This window comes from Moschus berezovskii, chromosome 4, assembly GCF_049115385.1.
Source record: "Moschus berezovskii isolate FMDL1 chromosome 4, NW_MosBer_1.0, whole genome shotgun sequence".
NCBI classification, from domain to species: domain Eukaryota; kingdom Metazoa; phylum Chordata; class Mammalia; order Artiodactyla; family Moschidae; genus Moschus; species Moschus berezovskii.
The window spans coordinates 69,956,478-69,975,426 of NC_142463.1; the positions used below are offsets into that span (position 1 = coordinate 69,956,478).

The window sequence follows — 18,949 nt, forward strand, 5'->3', positions numbered from 1 at the left end:
TACTCAGCAATAAAACAGAGTGAAATTTTGATATACACCACATGAACAAATTTTTTAAATAACTATGCCAAATGAAAGAAGCCAGATCAAAAAAGTGCACTTATTTATATAAAAAAGTATGTTCTATTTATATAAAACTCAGAAAACACAGCTAGTCTATAGTGAAAGAAAGTGTATCAGATGTTGCCTGGGGAATGAGACAGGTGGGAGTGAGTGATTACAAAGACACAAGAGAAAACTTCTGGAGGGAGAAGTTCACTGTCTTGTTTGTAATGATGGTTGTACAGAATACACATACACTCATTAAATTATGCAATTTAAATAGGTGCAGCTTATTTTATATTATTATACCTCAATAAAACTTTTTTAAAGTGGAGGAGGGGAGGGACTTCCTGGTGGTCCAGTGGTTAAAATTTTGCCTTCTAATGCAGGGGGTGCAAGTTCAATTTCTGGTCAAGGAGCTAAGATCCCACATGCCTAGTAGCCAAAACACCAAAACGTGAAATAGAAACAATAGTATAACAAATCCAATAAAGACTTTAAAAATGATCCACATCAAAAAAAAAAAAATCTTAAAAAGCGGGAGGGGAAGAGTAGCATGGGCTTTAATGGAGCCTGTGAATGTCATCACAGATCCAATTTCTTTCCCTTTCCCCACTGTCTCCTGTTCTACAAGACAGAAAGCATCCCCCAATCGACAGGGAATTTCCAAGCTAGTTGACTAAGACGTGAAATTCACCCTAACTGAATATGCTTAGGTCATGTGGCTACTCTCCATTAACTACAGCCAGGGAAAAAAACTTGGGGAACTAGGTTCACTGCTGGAGGTAGAGTCATGTATCTTTGCAAATATCTCTGAATATTTTCTTGTGAGAATCTTAGAAGGAGAATTACTTTGGGGAAAAAAAATTTTAAAGGGCTAATGTCCTGGAGAAAAAAAGAAAAAGAAAAGCGCAGTGAAAAGGGGTAATTGAGGGGAGTTCAGTGAAGGACTATTTACAAAGATGGGAGGAAAATTAAAAAGATAATGAAACTGCTGGGGGAACCAACAGCAGCAGGAAGGATGGGGCGATGGGACAGGGAACTTGCTCCGTTTTCCCGACCTGAAGGTGAATGGAGGAGCTGTTCTTGTGACCTGGTGAGAGTGAAAACTGTGGGAGAGGAGTTACGGGTTACTGTGGCCCTAGGTAGGGAACACGGTCAGTCAATTTAGAACTCAGCAGGGAGGGAGCTGGGGAAAGAAAACCCTAACCTCTCTTTCCTCTTCATCCTTCCCTGGTGGTTAGCCAACCTCATCCAGAGTCTAGAGGGTAAGAGATCTCGGGTGACGTGGTTGAGTCAGTAGGGATTAGCCTCTCAGGGTGCAGAGTAGAGTGGATATTGAGCAAAGAGAATGTCTAACACCATACTTCTTGCTTGATTGCTTTCCAAAGAGCTAACACTTATAATACTGTATTTTCCAAATTTATGACATTTTGATTCCACTTGTTTGACTTAGTAGGAATAGAATGCTAAATTTCTAATTTATATTCATTCAAAACTTTGATATATTTCCATGTATCTTAGCATCTAGTATTACTGTTAAAAGTCTAGAAAATTTATTACTTTAGCGTTTTTTAAAAAAAGTTTTTGAATGAGGCTTGAAATTTCTAATCCAGTTCTGAAAATATAAAGAAATACTTTTGTAGAAAACTGTATTTTCCTTTCCTGGGACTTCCCTGGAAGTTTAATGGTTAAGACTTCATGCTTCCATTGCAGTCGGGGCACAGGTTCAATCCCTGATCAAGGAACTAAGATCCTGCATGCAGTGCAATCAAAAAATAAAAATACAATATCAAGTATAAAATTTTGTTTTCCTTTCTTAAAATACCGCTGCCAGATGGTTAATGAGGGACTTCTGTGGCCTGCTAAGAAACGGCCTTCTGTCATATCCTTATTACCACACCATTTGCCAAACATGTTTGATGTTGTCTTAGAAAATCTAAAGTTCTCTGAAAGGCAGGGCAGCTGGGCATCTGGTGTCACAAATGGGAAAGGGCTTTTTAAAGGAGTGTCTTGCTAGCTTCAAAGGCTTAAGTCAAAAGAAAGTTCATATGATTACTTTCTCTAGGTTTCTACCCTCTCGCCAAATTCATAAGCAAAATAGTTCTCAGTTCAGTTCAGTTCAGTCACTCAACATGTCTGACTGTTTGTGACTCCATGAACTGCAGCACGCCAGGCTTCCCTGTCCATCACCAACTCCAGGAGTTTACTCAAACTCATGTTCATTAAGTTGGTGATGCCATCCAACCATCTCATCCTCTGTTGTCCCCTCTCCTCCTGCCTTCAGTCTTTCCCAACATCAGGGTCTTTTCAAATGAGGCAGTTCCTCGCATCAAGTGGCTGAAGTATTAGAGTTTCAGCTTCAGCATCAGTCCTTCCAATGAATATTCAAGACTGATTTCCTTTAGGATGGATTGGTTGGACCTCCTTGTAGTCTTAGGGACTCTCAAGAGTCTTCTCCAACACCACAGTTCAAAACCATCAATTCTTCGGTGCTCAGCTTTCTTTATAGTCCAACTCTCACATCCATACATGACTACTGGAAAAACCATAGCCTTGACTAGACAGACCTTTGTTGGCAAAGTAGTGTCTCTGCTTCTTAATATTCTGTCTAGGTTGGTCATAGCTTTTCTTCCAAGGAGCAAGCGTCTTTTAATTTCATGGCTGCAGTCACCATCTACAGTGATTTTGGAGCCCAGAAAAATAGTCTTTCACTGTTTCCATTGTTTCCCTATCTATTTGCCATGAAGTGATGGGACCAGATGCCATGATCCTAGTTTTCTGAATGTTGAGTTTTAAGCCAACTTTTTCACTCTCCTCGTTCACTTTCACCAAGAGACTTTAGTTCTTCTTTGCTTTCTGCCATAAGGGTGGTGTCATCTGTATATCTGAGGTTATTGATATTTCTTCTGGCAATCTTGATTCCGGCTTGTGCTTCCTCCAGTTCAGCATTTCTCATGATGTACTCTGCATAGCAGTTAAATAAGCAGCGTGATAATATACAGCTTTGATATACTCCTTTCCTGATTTGGAACCAGTCTGTTGTTCCATGTCAAGTTCTAACTGTTGCTTCTTAACCTGCATACAGGTTTCTCAGGAGGCAGGTAAGGTGGTCTGGCATTCCCATCTCTTGAAGAATTTTCCACAGTTTGTTGTGATCCACATAGTCAAAGGCTTTGGCATAATCAATAAAGCAGAAGTAGATGTTTTTCTGGAACTCTCTTGCTCTTTCAATGATCCAACGGATGCTGGCAATTTGATCTCTGGTTCCTCTGCCTTTTCTAAATCCAGCTTGAACATCTGGAAGTTCACGTTTCATGTACTGTTGAAGCCTGGCTTGGAGAATTCTGAGCATTACTTTGCTAATGAGTGAGATGAGTGCGATGAGCTAGTGAGTTTGAGCATTCTTTGGCATTGTGTTTGGGATTAGAATGAAAACTGACCTTTTCCAGTCCTGTGGCCACCGCTGAGTTTTCCAAATTTGCTGGCATATTGAGTGCAGCACTGTTACAGCATCATCTTTTAGGATTTGAAAGAGCTCAACTGGAATTCCATTACCTCCACTAGCTTTGTTAGTAGTGATGCTTCCTAAGGCCTCTTGACTTCACATTCCAGGATGTCTGCCTCTAGGTGAGTGATCATACCATAGTGATTATCTGGATCGTGAAGATCTTTTTTGTACAGTTCTTCTGTGTATTCTTGCCAGCTCTTCTTAATATCTTCTGCTTCTGTTCGGCCCGTACCATTTCTGTCCTTTATTGTGCCCATCTTTGCATGAAATGTTCCCTTGGTATCTCTAATTTTCTTTAAGAGCTATCCAGACTTTCCCATTCTATTGTTTCCTAACTGGATACAAATATATAACAGCTGTCCTCTCTATTTGTCTTTAAAAAATGTAAACACATGGTAGGTGCCACTAAATGAAAGAAAAAGTAGGACATTCCACCTGAAAACAAGCCATATTAGGAAATAGGAGAGCCACCGAGGAAAGATAGCAACTTACTTTCCACTGTAAAACATTTTCATGCCTTTACTTTCCAAGGTTTGATACCTGTTTTAAAATGATGTTGTTTTATTGGAGCCGCAGTGGGCACAGTCTAAACAGTGAGTCCCTCTGAAGGCCACCTTGACTGGCAAATCACTTGGGCCAAAACTTATTCAGGTAGACAGCCAAATCCTGTAAGGCAGGGTTTCATAAACTTCAATGTGCATGGAAATCATGTAAGATCTTTTAAAACTATGGATTCTATTTGAGTAGGCCTGAGGTGATGCCAAGAACCTGACTTTCTAAGCAGTTCCCAGATGATGCTGTTGGTCTTTGGAGCACATACTGAATAGCAAGGCTATAAGAGAGTACAAACTCAGAGTCCATCCTGATAGCACATGTGTGATGCAAGAGGATAAAACTTGTCATGTTGGAAACTAGTGGGAACTGTGGTGAACTAGAGCATGCATGCTCTGCCTTCAAGCATTCAAGCAGCAACCTTGTGCTTTCCCTAAAAAAAAAACAAAAACTGTGGTTGAATTCCACCCCTACCAGTTTTCAACTGCTGCACGAAGGAAAAGGATGTCAGGCAACCTTGGCCTAGTAGCAGAACCTGAATAATAAACTAGAGGGCTAATGCTTACTTGCTCAGAATTTTTTCAGTTTAGCCCTCCATGGACTCTTGTCTCAATGTTTCAGGGAACATGCACATTAACTAATAATGAAGCAAGCTGTTGCACTTAAAACTTTCTAAAAGATACTTGGGCCCAAGTAGTACATGCCTGCTTTCTCTCTCTGAAACACAAGAGGCTCAGAGCGGTATTCTCCCTAATTTACAATGAGGTTAGATATTTTGGCACCTCAAGGTTTCCTCTGAAATCACAGAGTGGCAAAAGTCACAGAGTAGCAAGATCAATGGAAATAGCCGCCATGGTACCAGGCACAGTGATGCTTAAAGGGAGGGGGCTGAAGCAGAAGGGGGAAATGAATCACATGGTAACTAAGATTGATAATTCTTATGAATTAAGATTCATAAGAGAATCTTAGGAGAACCCCTGAGTGCATCCAGAAATATCAGGATGGGTAGGATGAGATTTACCAGGGTCTAGGAACCTACACAGGTAGATTGAACAAGAATCAGCCAAACACATGTCACATTAAGATCACTAAGAACTGGTTCATTTGTCTTATGTGATCACTTGTGTCCATACTGTTTTATATTCCATCTTCAGTTCCGTGTTTTGAAACAGATTAGACCAGAACAATCTGATACAGACATAACATGAGCCACACATACAATTTTAAATGTTCTAACAGCCACATTTAAAAAGTAAATAAGTGAATTTTATTTTAATAATCTATTTTAATCGAGTATATAAAAATGTATAATTTCAACATGTACCAATATGAAAAATGAGATTTTTCACATTTTTATACCAAGTTTTTAAAATAAGTATGTAGTTTATCCTTATGGCACATCTTCAGTTCAAACTAGCCGTATTTTGAGAGTGAAAGTTGCTCAGTTGTGTCTGACACTTTGCAACCCTATATAGTTCATGGAATTCTCCAGGCCAGAATATTGGAGTGGGTAGCCTTTCCCTTCTCCAGGGGATCTTCCCAACCCCGGGATTGAACCCAGGTCTCCTGCTTTGCAGGCGGATTCTTTACCAGCTGAGCCACATTTTGAGTACTCAATAGCTATTTGCGGCTACTATTTTGGACAACATAAGATTAGAGTGTACTACATACATCTTGTAGTTTAAGACTGTCAATTCACACACATATTCTTAGTCCATAGGACTAAGATTTCCATAAAACATTAAATATTATTTACTATGTCTTAAAGTTTATTCTAAAATGTATTATAATTAATATGATCATTCATTTCATAAAAATGCATCCCAGAGAATTTATTTATTTACCAATCTCCCTCCACTTCAAGTGCTTTAGTAGAGGATCTGACTTGGTGTTGACCAGCCACAAAGCTATGTATTAACTGCTTTCGTTAATGGAACTTAATGAATGAACAAATTCTTTTTCTCAAGTATTGGTGCTGTATATCTAAGTCAGAGGTTAATTGAAGATTATAAAAATGGAAACAAAGTTATTCACAGTTTTAAAGAGTTTTTGGGGACCAGTGAAACATGTTAAAATTATGTACTTTGAGAATACTGAAGTAGTGGTTTAAACAAGCTATAACGAGAGTGATCATCTGTTCCAGTTTTCCAGGAACAATGCCAGTTTATGTCTGTTGTCCCATCAGAATTATTAATGATTCCCCCTTTTCACTCTCAAAATTATCCTAGCTTAAACAATTTTGGATCAAGTACACATTCATCTTAACTATAACAAAATGACCATACACTTTAAGGCATATGGTTACCACTTTTTTTGTGGTAAAATTATTACCACTTTTTGGTGGTAAAAATCTGAGCATTAATTGAAGCTTGAATTTAAATTACTAACACATATATAGCTTATATTTAAATATTCTTTCTCAAGAAAAACAAAAACCTAGGTTGAATTTTCCTATGTAAAATCTTGTACTCAGGATAAAGAAAGAATGAAGGGCCCATCTATCTTTTTTACTCTTCATTCCAAGACTATATTCAATAGATGTATGTTACTACAAAAATGAATTCTAGAACATTGATCAATGGGAATCATCAGTTCAGTTCAGTTCAGTCGCTCAGTCGTGTCCGACTCTCCGCGACCCCATGAATCACAGCACGCCAGGCCTCCCTGTCCATCACCAACTCCCAGAGTTCACTCAAACTCATGTCCACAGAGTCGGTGATGCCATCCAGCCATCTCATTCTCCGTCGTCCCCTTCTCCTCCCCCCCACAACCTTTCCCAGCATCAGAGTCTTTTCCAGTGAGTCAACTCGTCCAATGAGGTGGCCAAAGTATTGCAGTTTCAGCTTTAGCATCAGTCCCTCCAATGAACATCCAGGGTTGATCTCCTTTAGAATGGACTGGTTGGATCTCCTTGCAGTATAAGGGACTCTCAAGAGTCTTCTCCAACACCACAGTTCAAAAGCATTGATTCTTCGGTGATCAGCTTTCTTCACAGTGCAACTCTCACATCCATACATGACCACGGGAAAAACCATTGCCTTGACTAGACGGACCTTGGTTGGCAAAGTAATGTCTCTGCTTTTTAATATACTATCAAGGTTGGTCATAACTTTCCTTCCAAGGAGCAAGCGTCTTTTAATTTCATGGCTGCAATCAGCATCTGCAGTGATTTTGGAGCCCAAAAAAACAAAGTCTGACACTGTTTCTACTGTTTTTCCATCTATTTCCCATGAAGTGATGGGACCAGATGCCATGATCTTTGTTTTCTGAATGTTGAGCTTCAAGCCAACCTTTTCACTCTCCTCTTTCACTTTCATCAAGAGGCTTTTGAGTTCCTCTTCACTTTCTGCCATAAGGGTAGTGTCATCTGCATATCTGAGGTTATTGATATTTCTCCCAGCAATCTTGATTCCAGCTTGTGCTTCTTCCAGCCCAGTGTTCCTCATGATGTACTCTGCATATAAGTTAAATAAGCAAGGTGACAATATACAACCTTGATGTACACCTTTTCCTATTTGGAACCATCATAGAGTTCCTTTATTTTCTATGCCCTACTCTTTAATTATTTTGTTCCTACAGGCCGACATAGAACTCTAACCAATATGTTAGTATTCAAAAGGGTTTTGTTTTTGTTTTCAAAAAAGAAGCTATATAGATGTAAAGTATTCTTTCTGCCACTGCTGTTGCTGCTGCTAAGTCACTTCAGTCGGGTCCGACTCTGTGTGACACCATAGACGGAAGCCCACCAGGCTCCCCTGTCCCTGGGATTCTCCAGGCAAGAACACTGGAGTGGGTTGCCATTTCCTTCTCCAATTAATTACTTATTTTTAAACAAAATAAGGAAAATATTTTAAGCAGTTTATATTAAATCACAACAACCCACCTGGAATGGTCTGATATCAGGTAGGATATTCTTTTTTTTTTTTTTCGTGTCCAACATAATGTTTATTTAAATTCCTTGAAAATGGAAGTCACTAAAACTTTAGTGATTGAACACAACATTGGTGGAATCCTGTTTCAGAAGCTTTGATAATACCTCAGAATTAAGCATACTTTTCTGTGCATTGCTTCAGGAGTCTTGAGTTCTGTGTTTCACACAGTTGATGTCTTTCTGGCATGCTTAATTGGCAATGAACTGAATTCTTTATTTATTTATTTAGTTTTTGGAGGCTAATTACTTTACAATATTGTATTGGTTTTACCATACATTGACATGAATCCACCACGGGTGTACATGTGTTCCCCATGCTGAACCCCCCTCCCACCTCCCTCCCCATCCCATCCCTCTAGGTCATCCCAGTGCACCAGCCCAGAGCACCCTGTATCATGCATCGAACCTGGACTGGCGATCTGTTTCACATATGATAATAAATGTGCTTCAATGCCATTCTCCCAAACCATCCCACCCTCGCCCTCTCCCACAGAGTCCAAAAGACTGTTCTATACATCTGTGTCTCTTTTGCTGTCTTGCATACAGGATTATCGTTATCATCTTTCTTAATTCCATATATATGCATTCCGTTCCGTTCCATTCAGTTGCTCAGTCGTGTCCAACTCTTTGCGACCCCATGAATCACAGCATGCCAGGCCTCCCTGTCCATTACCAACTCCGGGAGTTCACTCAAACTCATGTCCATCGAGGCGGTGATGCCATCCAGCCATGTCATTCTCTGTCATCCCCATCTCCTCCTGCCCCCAATCACTCCCAGCATCAGGGTCTTTTCCAATGAGTCAACTCGTCGCATGAGGTGGCCAAAGTATTGGAGTTTCAGCTTTAGCATCAGTCCTTCCAATGAACACCCAGGATTGATCTCCTTTAGAATGGACTGGTTGGATCTCCTTGCAGTCCAAGGGACTCTCAAGAGTCTTCTCCAGCACCACAGTTCAAAAGCATCAATTCTTCGGCACTCAGCTTTCTTCACAGTCCAACTCTCACATCCATACATGACCATGGGAAAAACCATAGCCTTGACTAGATGGACCTTTGTTGGCAAAATAATGTCTCTGCTTTTTAATATACTACCTAGGTTGGTCATAACCTTCCAAGGAGTAAGCGTCTTAATTTCATGGCTGCAATCAGCATCCGCAGTGATTTTGGAGCCCAAAAAAATAAAGTCTGACACAGTTTCCACTGTTTCCCCATCTATTTCTGTATTAGAGTTTTTCTTTCTGGCTTACTTCACTCTGTATAATAGGCTCCAGTTTCATCCACCTCATTAGAACTGATTCAAATGTATTCTTTTTAATGGCTGAGTAATATTCCATTGTGTATATGTACCACAGCTTTCTTATCCATTCGTCTGCTGATGGACATCTAGGTTGCTTCCATGTCCTGGCTATTATAAACAGTGCTGCGATGAACATATTCTTAATATACTACCGAGATGGACTCTTAGTTGACTGGTGGGGAGGGAGTCTGAGCCTGCAGATAATTTTTCTTTAATTCTTGAAGCAGGTTGAAAGGAGCAGACACAGATAAGTGTTGGCATGTAGCCACCCCTCCTGCATGGTTGACTTGTGATGTGAACGTAGGTTTTCTAATTCCAAGCCAAGGCTTTTCTCACTTCCTTCAATACGTCAGATATTAAGATGTAATGAAAAGAGCAAACTCTTGGAATTTGGGGGAGTGAACTAGAGAGGGAACACATAAGCAGATATAAATTTGTTAATGTTCTAGTTCTTAAGTTTGTAGGTATTCATCATACTATTAAAAATAAATAAATAAGTAATAGATTATGCAAGGCCCAGTGATAGCAGCATGTCCACAAACCAAAGATTATACTTAATTAAAATCTGTGCTAATAGAGGTACAATTTTTTTTTTTAGTTCTAGCACTGTTTTTGAAAGCTATATGAACTTGGCAAGACACATAACCTCTCTGAACTAAACTTTTGTAAATCTGTGTGTTTTAGCCAGGGTTCTCCAGAGAAACAGAACTGATAGGAAACAAAGAATGAGAGAGAGGGGATTTATTACAGGAATTGGCCCAAGTAACTATGGAAGCCAAATGTCCCACAGTCTGCCATCTACAAGCTGGGAAAACAGGTGGTGAAATTCAGTCCAAGTCTGAAGTCTTGAGAATCTGGGGGTGGGAGGTAGGGGATGCGGGGTGATGGTGGACGTCCTGATCTGAGTCAGAAAGCCTGAGATTAGGAACACCCATGTGTAAGGACAAGAGAAAGTCCTTGTCCTACTCTCTTTTTGTTGGATTGGATCACACCCTCCAGAATTGGTAAGGGTAATCTCTACTCACTCTATTGACTCAAATGCTAATCTGGAAACACCTTCACAGACACACCCCCTCCAAAAGATGTTTTACCAGCTCTCTGGTCATCCCTTAGCCCAGTCAAGTTGACATATAAGATTAACCATCAGACTGTTTGAAAAAAAATAAAAACCTGATTTACTACCTGCCCAACAGGATTATTGAAATATTGCACTAAAAAATTTTATGTGAAAAAAAAAAACCACAGTGCCTGGTTCATAATAAGCAAAGGTGAGGGACTTCCCTAGTGATCCAGTGATTACGAGTCTGTCTTGCAATGCAGGGAACTTGGGTTCCATTCCTGATTTAGGAGCTAGGATCCCATATGCTGCGAAGTGACGAAGTTTTCATACTGCAAGTACTGAACCTGGACTCCACAGTTGGAGAGTCCATGTGCCATAACTAAAACACAGCACAGACAAATAGATATATAATTTTTTTTAAATAGGCATAGTTCATTTTCTTCTTTTTCATACTACCTGCTTCCCTGCTCAATGTCACTATCCACATAAAACCTCTTTTCATCAGTCATGAGAAGTTGTTTTTAATTACTTGACTACTTTGTTCATTTTCAGTTGTTGAGACTTCAGCTCCCACTCAATCAGGTATAATTTGCTAATATCCTTTTTGACATACTCTGATTTAAGTTATGATAAATGCTGTGTACATTTAAGGAAGGAAGGGAAAATGGGAAAGTAACTATAATGGGTTGAATAGTGCCCCCAAAAGATTTGTCCAACTCCAAATCTCTGCAATCTGTGAATGTGACCTTACTGGGGAGTGAAAGGGTCTTTGTAGATGTATTAAGCCAAAGATCTCAAGATGAGGTCATTCTGGATAACCTGGGTAGGGCTTTAATCCATTTACAAGTGGGCTTATAAGAGACATATAAGGAAAAACAGGGAGAGAAAACAAGGCCATGTAAAGATGGAGACAGAGATTGGAATTATGCTGCCACAAACCAAGGAATACCTGAGCCCCCAGAAGTTGCACCAGGCAAGAAAGACCCTGTCTAGAGCCTTCAGAGAGAAGGCAGCCCTGCTGACACCTTGATTTCAGATGTCTGGCCTCCAAAACTGCAAGAGAATAATTTCTGTTAATTACAGCAGACAAAGGAACTGACCAGACCTAGCAACTACTGCATGCTAGCACTCTTATAGGAGCTTCCAACACATTGTGTTGTTTAGACCTCAGAAGAACACGCTCAGGTAGTATTATAGTCAATCTTATTTTTAGATGAAGTAACTTATCCACAGTTACAGAGCTAGTGAATAATGAGGTGAGATTAAATCTAACTTCACCTGATCATGAAGCTCATACACTATCCATTGTAGCATGCTAAACACTAAGTCGCTTCAGTCATGTCCAACTCTTTGAAACCCCATAGACTGTAGCCTGCCAGGCTCCTCTGTCCATGGGATTCTCTAGGCAAGAATAAAGGCATAGGTTGCCATGCCCTCCTCCAGGGGACCTTCCTAACCCAGGGATTGAACCCGCATCTCTTATGTCTCCTGCATTGGCAGGTGGGGTGTTTACCGCTAGCGCCACCTGGGAAGCCCATGCTACCTGTCAAAAACATTATGGTTATCAAAACAGAATGTTACACTGAAAAAAAAAAGTTGTTTTTTTTTTAACCATAAACGTGTGAAGTAGTCTCACCATATAAGTGTTCATAAATATTTTCCACTTGCTTGATAACTGAACAGGCAAGAAGGTTAAAGTAGAGATAAAATGCAATACTCTGTTAAGTATGTCAAGCATTGCTATACTTCAATATTGGTTCTTATGTTTCTTTCTAATCTTCTATCTTTTCTTTTAGGTGACCTTAGTTTTTCATTTATTCATTTGATAATTCATATGTGCCAGATATTGTGCTAAGTGATAGTGATTTAAAAATAAATGTGATTCCTGTCCAAGTTACTCTAAAAGGAAAATTACAGCTTATAAATTGTATAAAATAGATTGTTCAAATACTTAACCATCAATAATGTAATGCTACTAAAATCTTCATAACTTCAGCTCTTTAATGCTACTTAAACAATGAAGATTTGCCATCTCAGTGTGAAATATAAATTTACATAAGCTCAGTTTTATACAGGATGCATGGAACAAGTTGTCAATATGACATAAGTACATGTAGTTACTGGTCATGACAATAATGGGTGGGAACGGGTAAGGGTAAAAGGAGACCGATACAACTTCTAAGTTTTTTCATAGTTTAGCTCAACTCACTATGTGAATTTTCACAACCCAGGAACAAGAGGTTTATCAGAGATGATCTCATTTAAGCTAGGTGACCAGTCTTAGAAGACTCTCAACATTTCTATTACTTAAACCTGTTAAACTGCATTTGTGTTGACCACCTCTCACACATGTTGGACGATAATTTTCTATTTTCTATTCACTTTTCTGCACATCCTGTGATAGAATCACTGATAGCTATTGCTGTAAAGTTTTTAAGGATATCTATCCCTGGTGGCAGATGGTCAATAATTCACCTACAATGCAGGATACCCGAGTTCGATCCCTGGATAGGGAAGATCCCCTTGAGAAGAGAATGGCTACCCACTCCAGTATTCTTGCCTGGAGAATCCCATGGACAGAGGATTCCGGAGGACTACAATTCATGAGGTCACCAAGAATCAGACATGACTGAGTAACTAACACTTGCACTTCACAAAGCAAAGCTTGGGAGGACTGAAATAGTATTTCTCTCTGGAGAAGAGATTTATTTGTTGACAAGTAAAATAAAGATCATGTCTTTCACCAGAGAAAAGTTTGAGCAGGTTTGCTTGTGACCACTCTGGCATGTGCAACCTGCAAGGGAAGAGGGAGAACAGAAGACAGTGGGGAACAGGAAACAGTGGATAAATCCTTGAGGCTTCTCTTAAATCTGGGTGAAAATTTCCACAGCACATTTCACAAGCCCACTCAGAGAATTCTGCAAGATCATCCACAAGGGTGGCCAGACCCTTAACTTGTCTTGACTTCTCCTCCTCCGTATCTTTTATGCCTGTTCCCTGGCACACAGTTTAATAAATGTTACTGGCCTTACGGGGAACCCACACAAAGACACCGTCTTATATGTCTAGGTTTTAGCAATTGTTATTTTCCCATAAATTAATGTCTGGAGTATTTGAAGAGTTATTATTACGAGTGCTGGGACTAAGCTGCTTAATGCAAAAATCCTGAGTGTTAACGAAATCCAGTGTTTTTCAAGTGCCTTAAGAGGAGAGATTATTTCTTCTCTTAATTTTGTCATAGGACTTCCTAATTCATATTTAAAAAGAGAAAATGTAAACTGATGACCACAAAAAAGCATGGAAGAGAGAAGTGGGCATATTCCATGAATACATTAGTTTCTATAACTGCCTACTCAAGATTAACTTTAAAAAAATAAGAAAAAAGACAGGAAAATTTGAGGTGCTGGCTGTTAAACCAACTTTATAATAAAGTGTTCACTTTGTTCAAGCAAAGTGTAAAGTTACAGGAACTTATCCCTCATTTTTAATATTCATGATGACTATCCATGGGTAAACTACAGTGGAAATGTGGTGGAAAGAATGCATTGGCCAGGGGTCTTGCTACAAGGAACTATCCTGTAAAGTTAACTTGCTTTGACAAGTTCCAGATGTGCTTCATCTGACCAGAATTATTGAGATCCCGGAGCTGAGCACAGATCAAGGAGATGGGATTTCTTACGATATAGAAGATGAGTGTTTATATAATCAATTGTCTGTCTTATAGGATCTAAAAATAGAATTTTTAAAATGTTATCATTTTTTGTAAGACTTCTATTATGCTTTATGTGTGTGTCACATGAAAGAAGGCACTGAGCATTTTCATTTCTAGGTCTCTTTTTTTCTTTCTCCATTATATTTTAGTCGCCACTCTCAGCCACTTTCTTAGTTACTTGATGGCTTGAGGAGATGGTGGCTATACCTTCTTAAAGTTGATAGCTCACTCCATCCAAGGATGGCTAGTAGGTAAGGATCCTCTTTAGATCCCTCCAACATATTCTGAGATTAGTGTTACCCTTTTTTGAGGAAGTTTCAGGTTTTTAAAGAGGTGCCATAAAATTTCTCCAAAAAAATTTATGGCATAACTTATGCTGCTGCTGCTAAGTCGTTTGTCATATCTAACTCTTTGTGACCCTATGGACTTTAGTCCACCAGGCTCCTCTGTCTATGGGATTCTCCAGGCAAGAATACTGGAGGTGGTTACCATGCCCTCATCCAGGGGATTTTCCCAACCCAGGGTTCGAACCCACATCTCTTACATTGGCAGGCAGGTTCTTTACCACTAGTGCCACCTGGGGAGCTGAGCATAACTTATAATTTGCTCCAAATTTTAAGACACATGCTACTCTCTTTCACATGGATAGGGAGAAAGAATGCATTAGAACATTAGTAACAACATAAGTGTGACTTAAACTGTTAAGAAAGATTAGAATCATTGCTATTGAGAACACTGAAATAATTTTATGGCTTTACCACAACCCATCACCAGCTCTACAAGTCAGGAAGGAAAGGTTCAGTGGCTCTTTGCCTTCATTTCAAAGAGGCGCTGAGTATTTGCTAGCTACTCTCTCCTCATATCAGAATTAAATACCAAAGTCTTTGTCCATCCAGAGTCACACTGTTAGCAAAGACTTCCAGATATGGATTTATGCCATATTTCTTCCACTCTGCCTTCTCAATTTATTCTTTTTTTTTTTTTTTAACATGGAGAGGGTGATTGGGGACACTCTTATCAAGGAAAAGAAACTACAATTAGAAAGTACTAATCTCAATTCTTAACTATTTTAATCAATAAATACTAGAGTGTCTTTTCTTTTTCCGTATTAAATAGCTGACTTACTGTATGGTAAAAATTTCCTCTGCATGCTTTAGTGGCATTTGTTTAATTTGTAAGTTCATGCCAAAATGCAAGCTTCTTTTGTGATGCTCCAGAAGTTGACAAACATTTTCCATAAAGAGCCAGATAGTAAATATTTTAGACTCTATGGGCCACACATCTTTGTGGCAAATATTCAACCCTGCTATTGTAGAGCAAAAACAGCCACAGACATTACATAAACAAATGAGCATGGCCATGCCCCAAAGAACTTTATGGCATTGAAATTGGTTTTTTGTATAATTTTCCTATGTTACAAAATAGTATTCTTTAAAAAAAATTTTTTAAATAATTTTCAAATGTGAAATTCATTTTAGCTTGCTGTATGTACAAAAAAAAGGCAGCAAACTAGATTTGGCCCAAGATCATTGATGTTCCAATATAATTTATGAGAGTTATAGTTTATCATTGTGCTTAAAGTTTCAGAGTGAAATGTGCCTATGCTTCCATTTAAATTGTATTTTAGTCTTTGGGGGGAGGGGCAGGGATTTACAACCTTACTGTAAAATTCTCCAAGCCAGGCTTCAACAGTACATGAACTGTGAATTTCCAGATGTCCAAGCTGGATTTAGAAAAAGGAGAGGAACCAGAGATCAAATTGGCAACATCCATTGGATCATCGAAAAAACAAGAGAGTTCCAGAAAAACAGCTACTTCTGCTTTATTGACTATGCCAAAGCCTTTGACTGTGTGGATCACAACAAACTGAAAAATTCTGAAAGAGATGGGAATACCAGACCACCTGACCTGCCTCCTGAGAAATCTGTATGCTGGTCAAGAAGCGAAAGTTAGAATGGACATGAAACAACAGACTGGTTCCAAATTGGGCAAGGAGTACATCAAGGCTGTATATTGTCACCCTGCTTATTTAACTTCTATGCAGAGTACATCATGAGAAACACTGGGCTGGAGGAAGCACAAGCTGGAATCAAGATTGCTGGGAGAGGGAGAAATATCGATAACCTCACATATGTAGATGACACTACCCTTATGGCAGAAAGTGAAGAGGAACTACAAAGCCTCTTGATGAAAGTGAAAGAGGAGAGTGAAAAAGTTGGCTTAAAACTCAACATTCAGAAAACAAAGATCATGGCATCTGGTCCCATCACTTCATGGCAAATAGATGGGGAAACAGTGACAAACTATTTTGGGGGGCTCCAAAATCACTGCAGATGGTGACTGCAGCCTTGAAATTGACAGATGCTTGCTCTTTGGAAAAAAAAGCTATGGCCAACCTAGACAGCATATTAAAAAGCAGAGACATTACTTTGCCAACAAAGGTCCATCTAGTCAAGGCTATGGTTTTTCCAGTAGTCATGTACGGATGTGAGAGTTGGACCATAAAGAAAGCTGAGTGCCGAAGAATTGATGCTTTTGAACTGTGGTGTTGGAGAAGACTCTTCAGAGTCCCTGGGACTGCAAGGAGATCCAACTAGTCCATTCTAAAGTAAATCAGTCCTGAATATTCGTTGGATGGACTGATGCTGAAGCTGAAACTCCAATACTTTGGCCACCTGATGCAAAGAGTTGACTCATTGGAAAAGACCCTGATGCTGGGAAAGACTGAAGGCAGAAGGAGAAGGGGACGACAGAGGATGAGATGGTTGGATGGCATCACCGACTCAATGGACATGAGTCTGAGCAAACTCCAGGAGTTGGTGATGGACAGGGAAGCCTGGCGTGCTGCAGTTCATGGAGTCACAAAGAGTCAGACATGACTGAATCACTGAACTGAACTGAAGCACTATTGATGGGATTGTAAAATGGTGTATGCATGCTCAGTTGCTTCAGTTATATCAGACTCTTTGCAACCCTGTAGACTGTAGCCTGCCAGTCTCTTTGGTCCGTGGGATTCTCCAGGCAAGGATACTGGTGTGAGCTACTATGCCCTTCTCCAGGGGGATCATCCTGACTGAGGGATTGAACCTGAGTCAGTTGCTGTGGAAAACTGTATGAAAAACTCAAATAATTAAAAATAGAATTGCCATATGAGCCAGCAATTTCTCTTCTGGGTAAATATCCCAAGGAAATGAAAAGTTCTTGAAAACATATTTGTACACCCAAGTTTCAGTTCAGTTCAGTTCAGTTGCTCAGTCATGTCCAACTCTTTGCAACCCCACGAATCACAGCATGCCAGGCCTCCCTGTCCATCACCAACTCCCGGAGTTCACTCAAACTCATGTCCATAGAGTCGGTGATGCCATCCAGCCATCTCATTCTCTGTCATCCCCTTCTCCTCCTGCCCCCAATCCCTCCCAGCATCAGAGTCTTTTCCAGTGAGTCAACTCGTCGCATGAGGCGGCCAAAGTATTGGAATTTCAGCTTTAGCATCAGTCCTTCCAGTGAACACCCAGGATTGATCTCCTTTAGAATGGACTGGTTGGATCTCCTTGCAGTCCAAGGGACTCTCAAGAGTCTTCTCCAGCACCACAGTTCAAAGGCATCAATTTTTCAACACTCAGCTTTCTTCACAGTCCAACTTTCACATCCATACATGACCACTAGAAAAACCATAGCCTTGACTAGATGGACCTTTGTTGGCAAAGTAATGTCTCTGCTTTTTAATATACTATCTAGGTTCATCATAACTTTCCTTTCAAGGAGTAAGCGTCTTTTAATTTCATGGCTGCAATCAGCATCCACAGTGATTTTGGAGCCCCCAAAAATAAAGTCTGACACTGTTTCCCCACATATTTCCCATGAAGTGATGGGACCAGATGCCATGAATGTTGAGCTTCAAGGCAACATTTTCACTCTCCTCTTTTACTTTCATCAAGAGGCTTTTTAGTTCCTCTTCACTTTCTACCATAAGGGTGGTATCATCAGCATATCTGAAGTTACTGATATTTCTCCCAGCAATCTTGATTCCAGCTTGTGCTTCTTCCAGCCCAGAGTTCCTCATGATGTACTCTGCATACAAGTTAAATAAGCACGGTGACAATATACAACCTTGACATACTCCTTTTCCTATTTGGAACCAGTCTGTTTTTCCATGTCCAGTTCTAACTGTTGCTTCCTGACCTGCATACAGGTTTCTCAAGAGGCAGGTCAGGTGGTCTGGTATTCCCATCTCAGAATTTTCTATAGTTTATCGTGATCCACACAGTCAAAGGCTTTGGCATAGTCAATGAAGCAGAAATAGATGTTTATCCTGAATTCTCTTGCTTTCTCCATGATCCAGTGGATGTTGGCAATTTGATCTCTGGTGCCTCTGCCTTTTCTAAAACCTGCTTGAACATCTGGAAGTTCACGGTTCACATATTGCTGAAGTCTGGCTTGGAGAATTTTAAGCATGACTTTACTACGTGTGAGATGAGTGCAATTGTGTGGTAGTTTGAGCATTCTTTGGCATTGCCTTTCTTTGGGATTGGAATGAAGACTGACCTTTTCCAGTCCTGTGGCCACTGCTGAGTTTTCCAAATTTGCTGGCATATTGAGTGCAGCACTTTCACAGTGTCATCTTTCAGGATTTGAAATAGCTCAACTGGAATTCCATCTCCTCTACTAGCTTTGTTAGTAGTGATGCTTTCTAAGGCCCACTTGACTTGACATTCCAAGATGTCTGGCTCTAGGTGAGTGGTCACGCCATCGTGATTACCTTGGTCGTGAAGATCTTTTTTGTACAATTCTTCTGTGTATTCTTGCCACCTCTTCCTAATATCTTCTGTTTCTGTTAGGTCCAT

The 18,949-nt window shown here is 39.9% G+C and overlaps 1 protein-coding gene across 1 annotated transcript in view; it reads left to right on the forward strand.

The window, feature by feature from the left end:
• Positions 1-1,063: 1,063 nt before the first annotated feature.
• Positions 1,064-18,949, forward strand: part of CDC7 (cell division cycle 7) — a 56,828-nt gene continuing 38,942 nt past the window's right edge. Inside the window, exon 1 of the mRNA XM_055401418.2 lies at positions 1,064-1,187. Within this exon, the coding sequence (XP_055257393.2) occupies positions 1,064-1,187 (124 nt within the window). The remainder of the gene's footprint in view (positions 1,188-18,949) is intronic.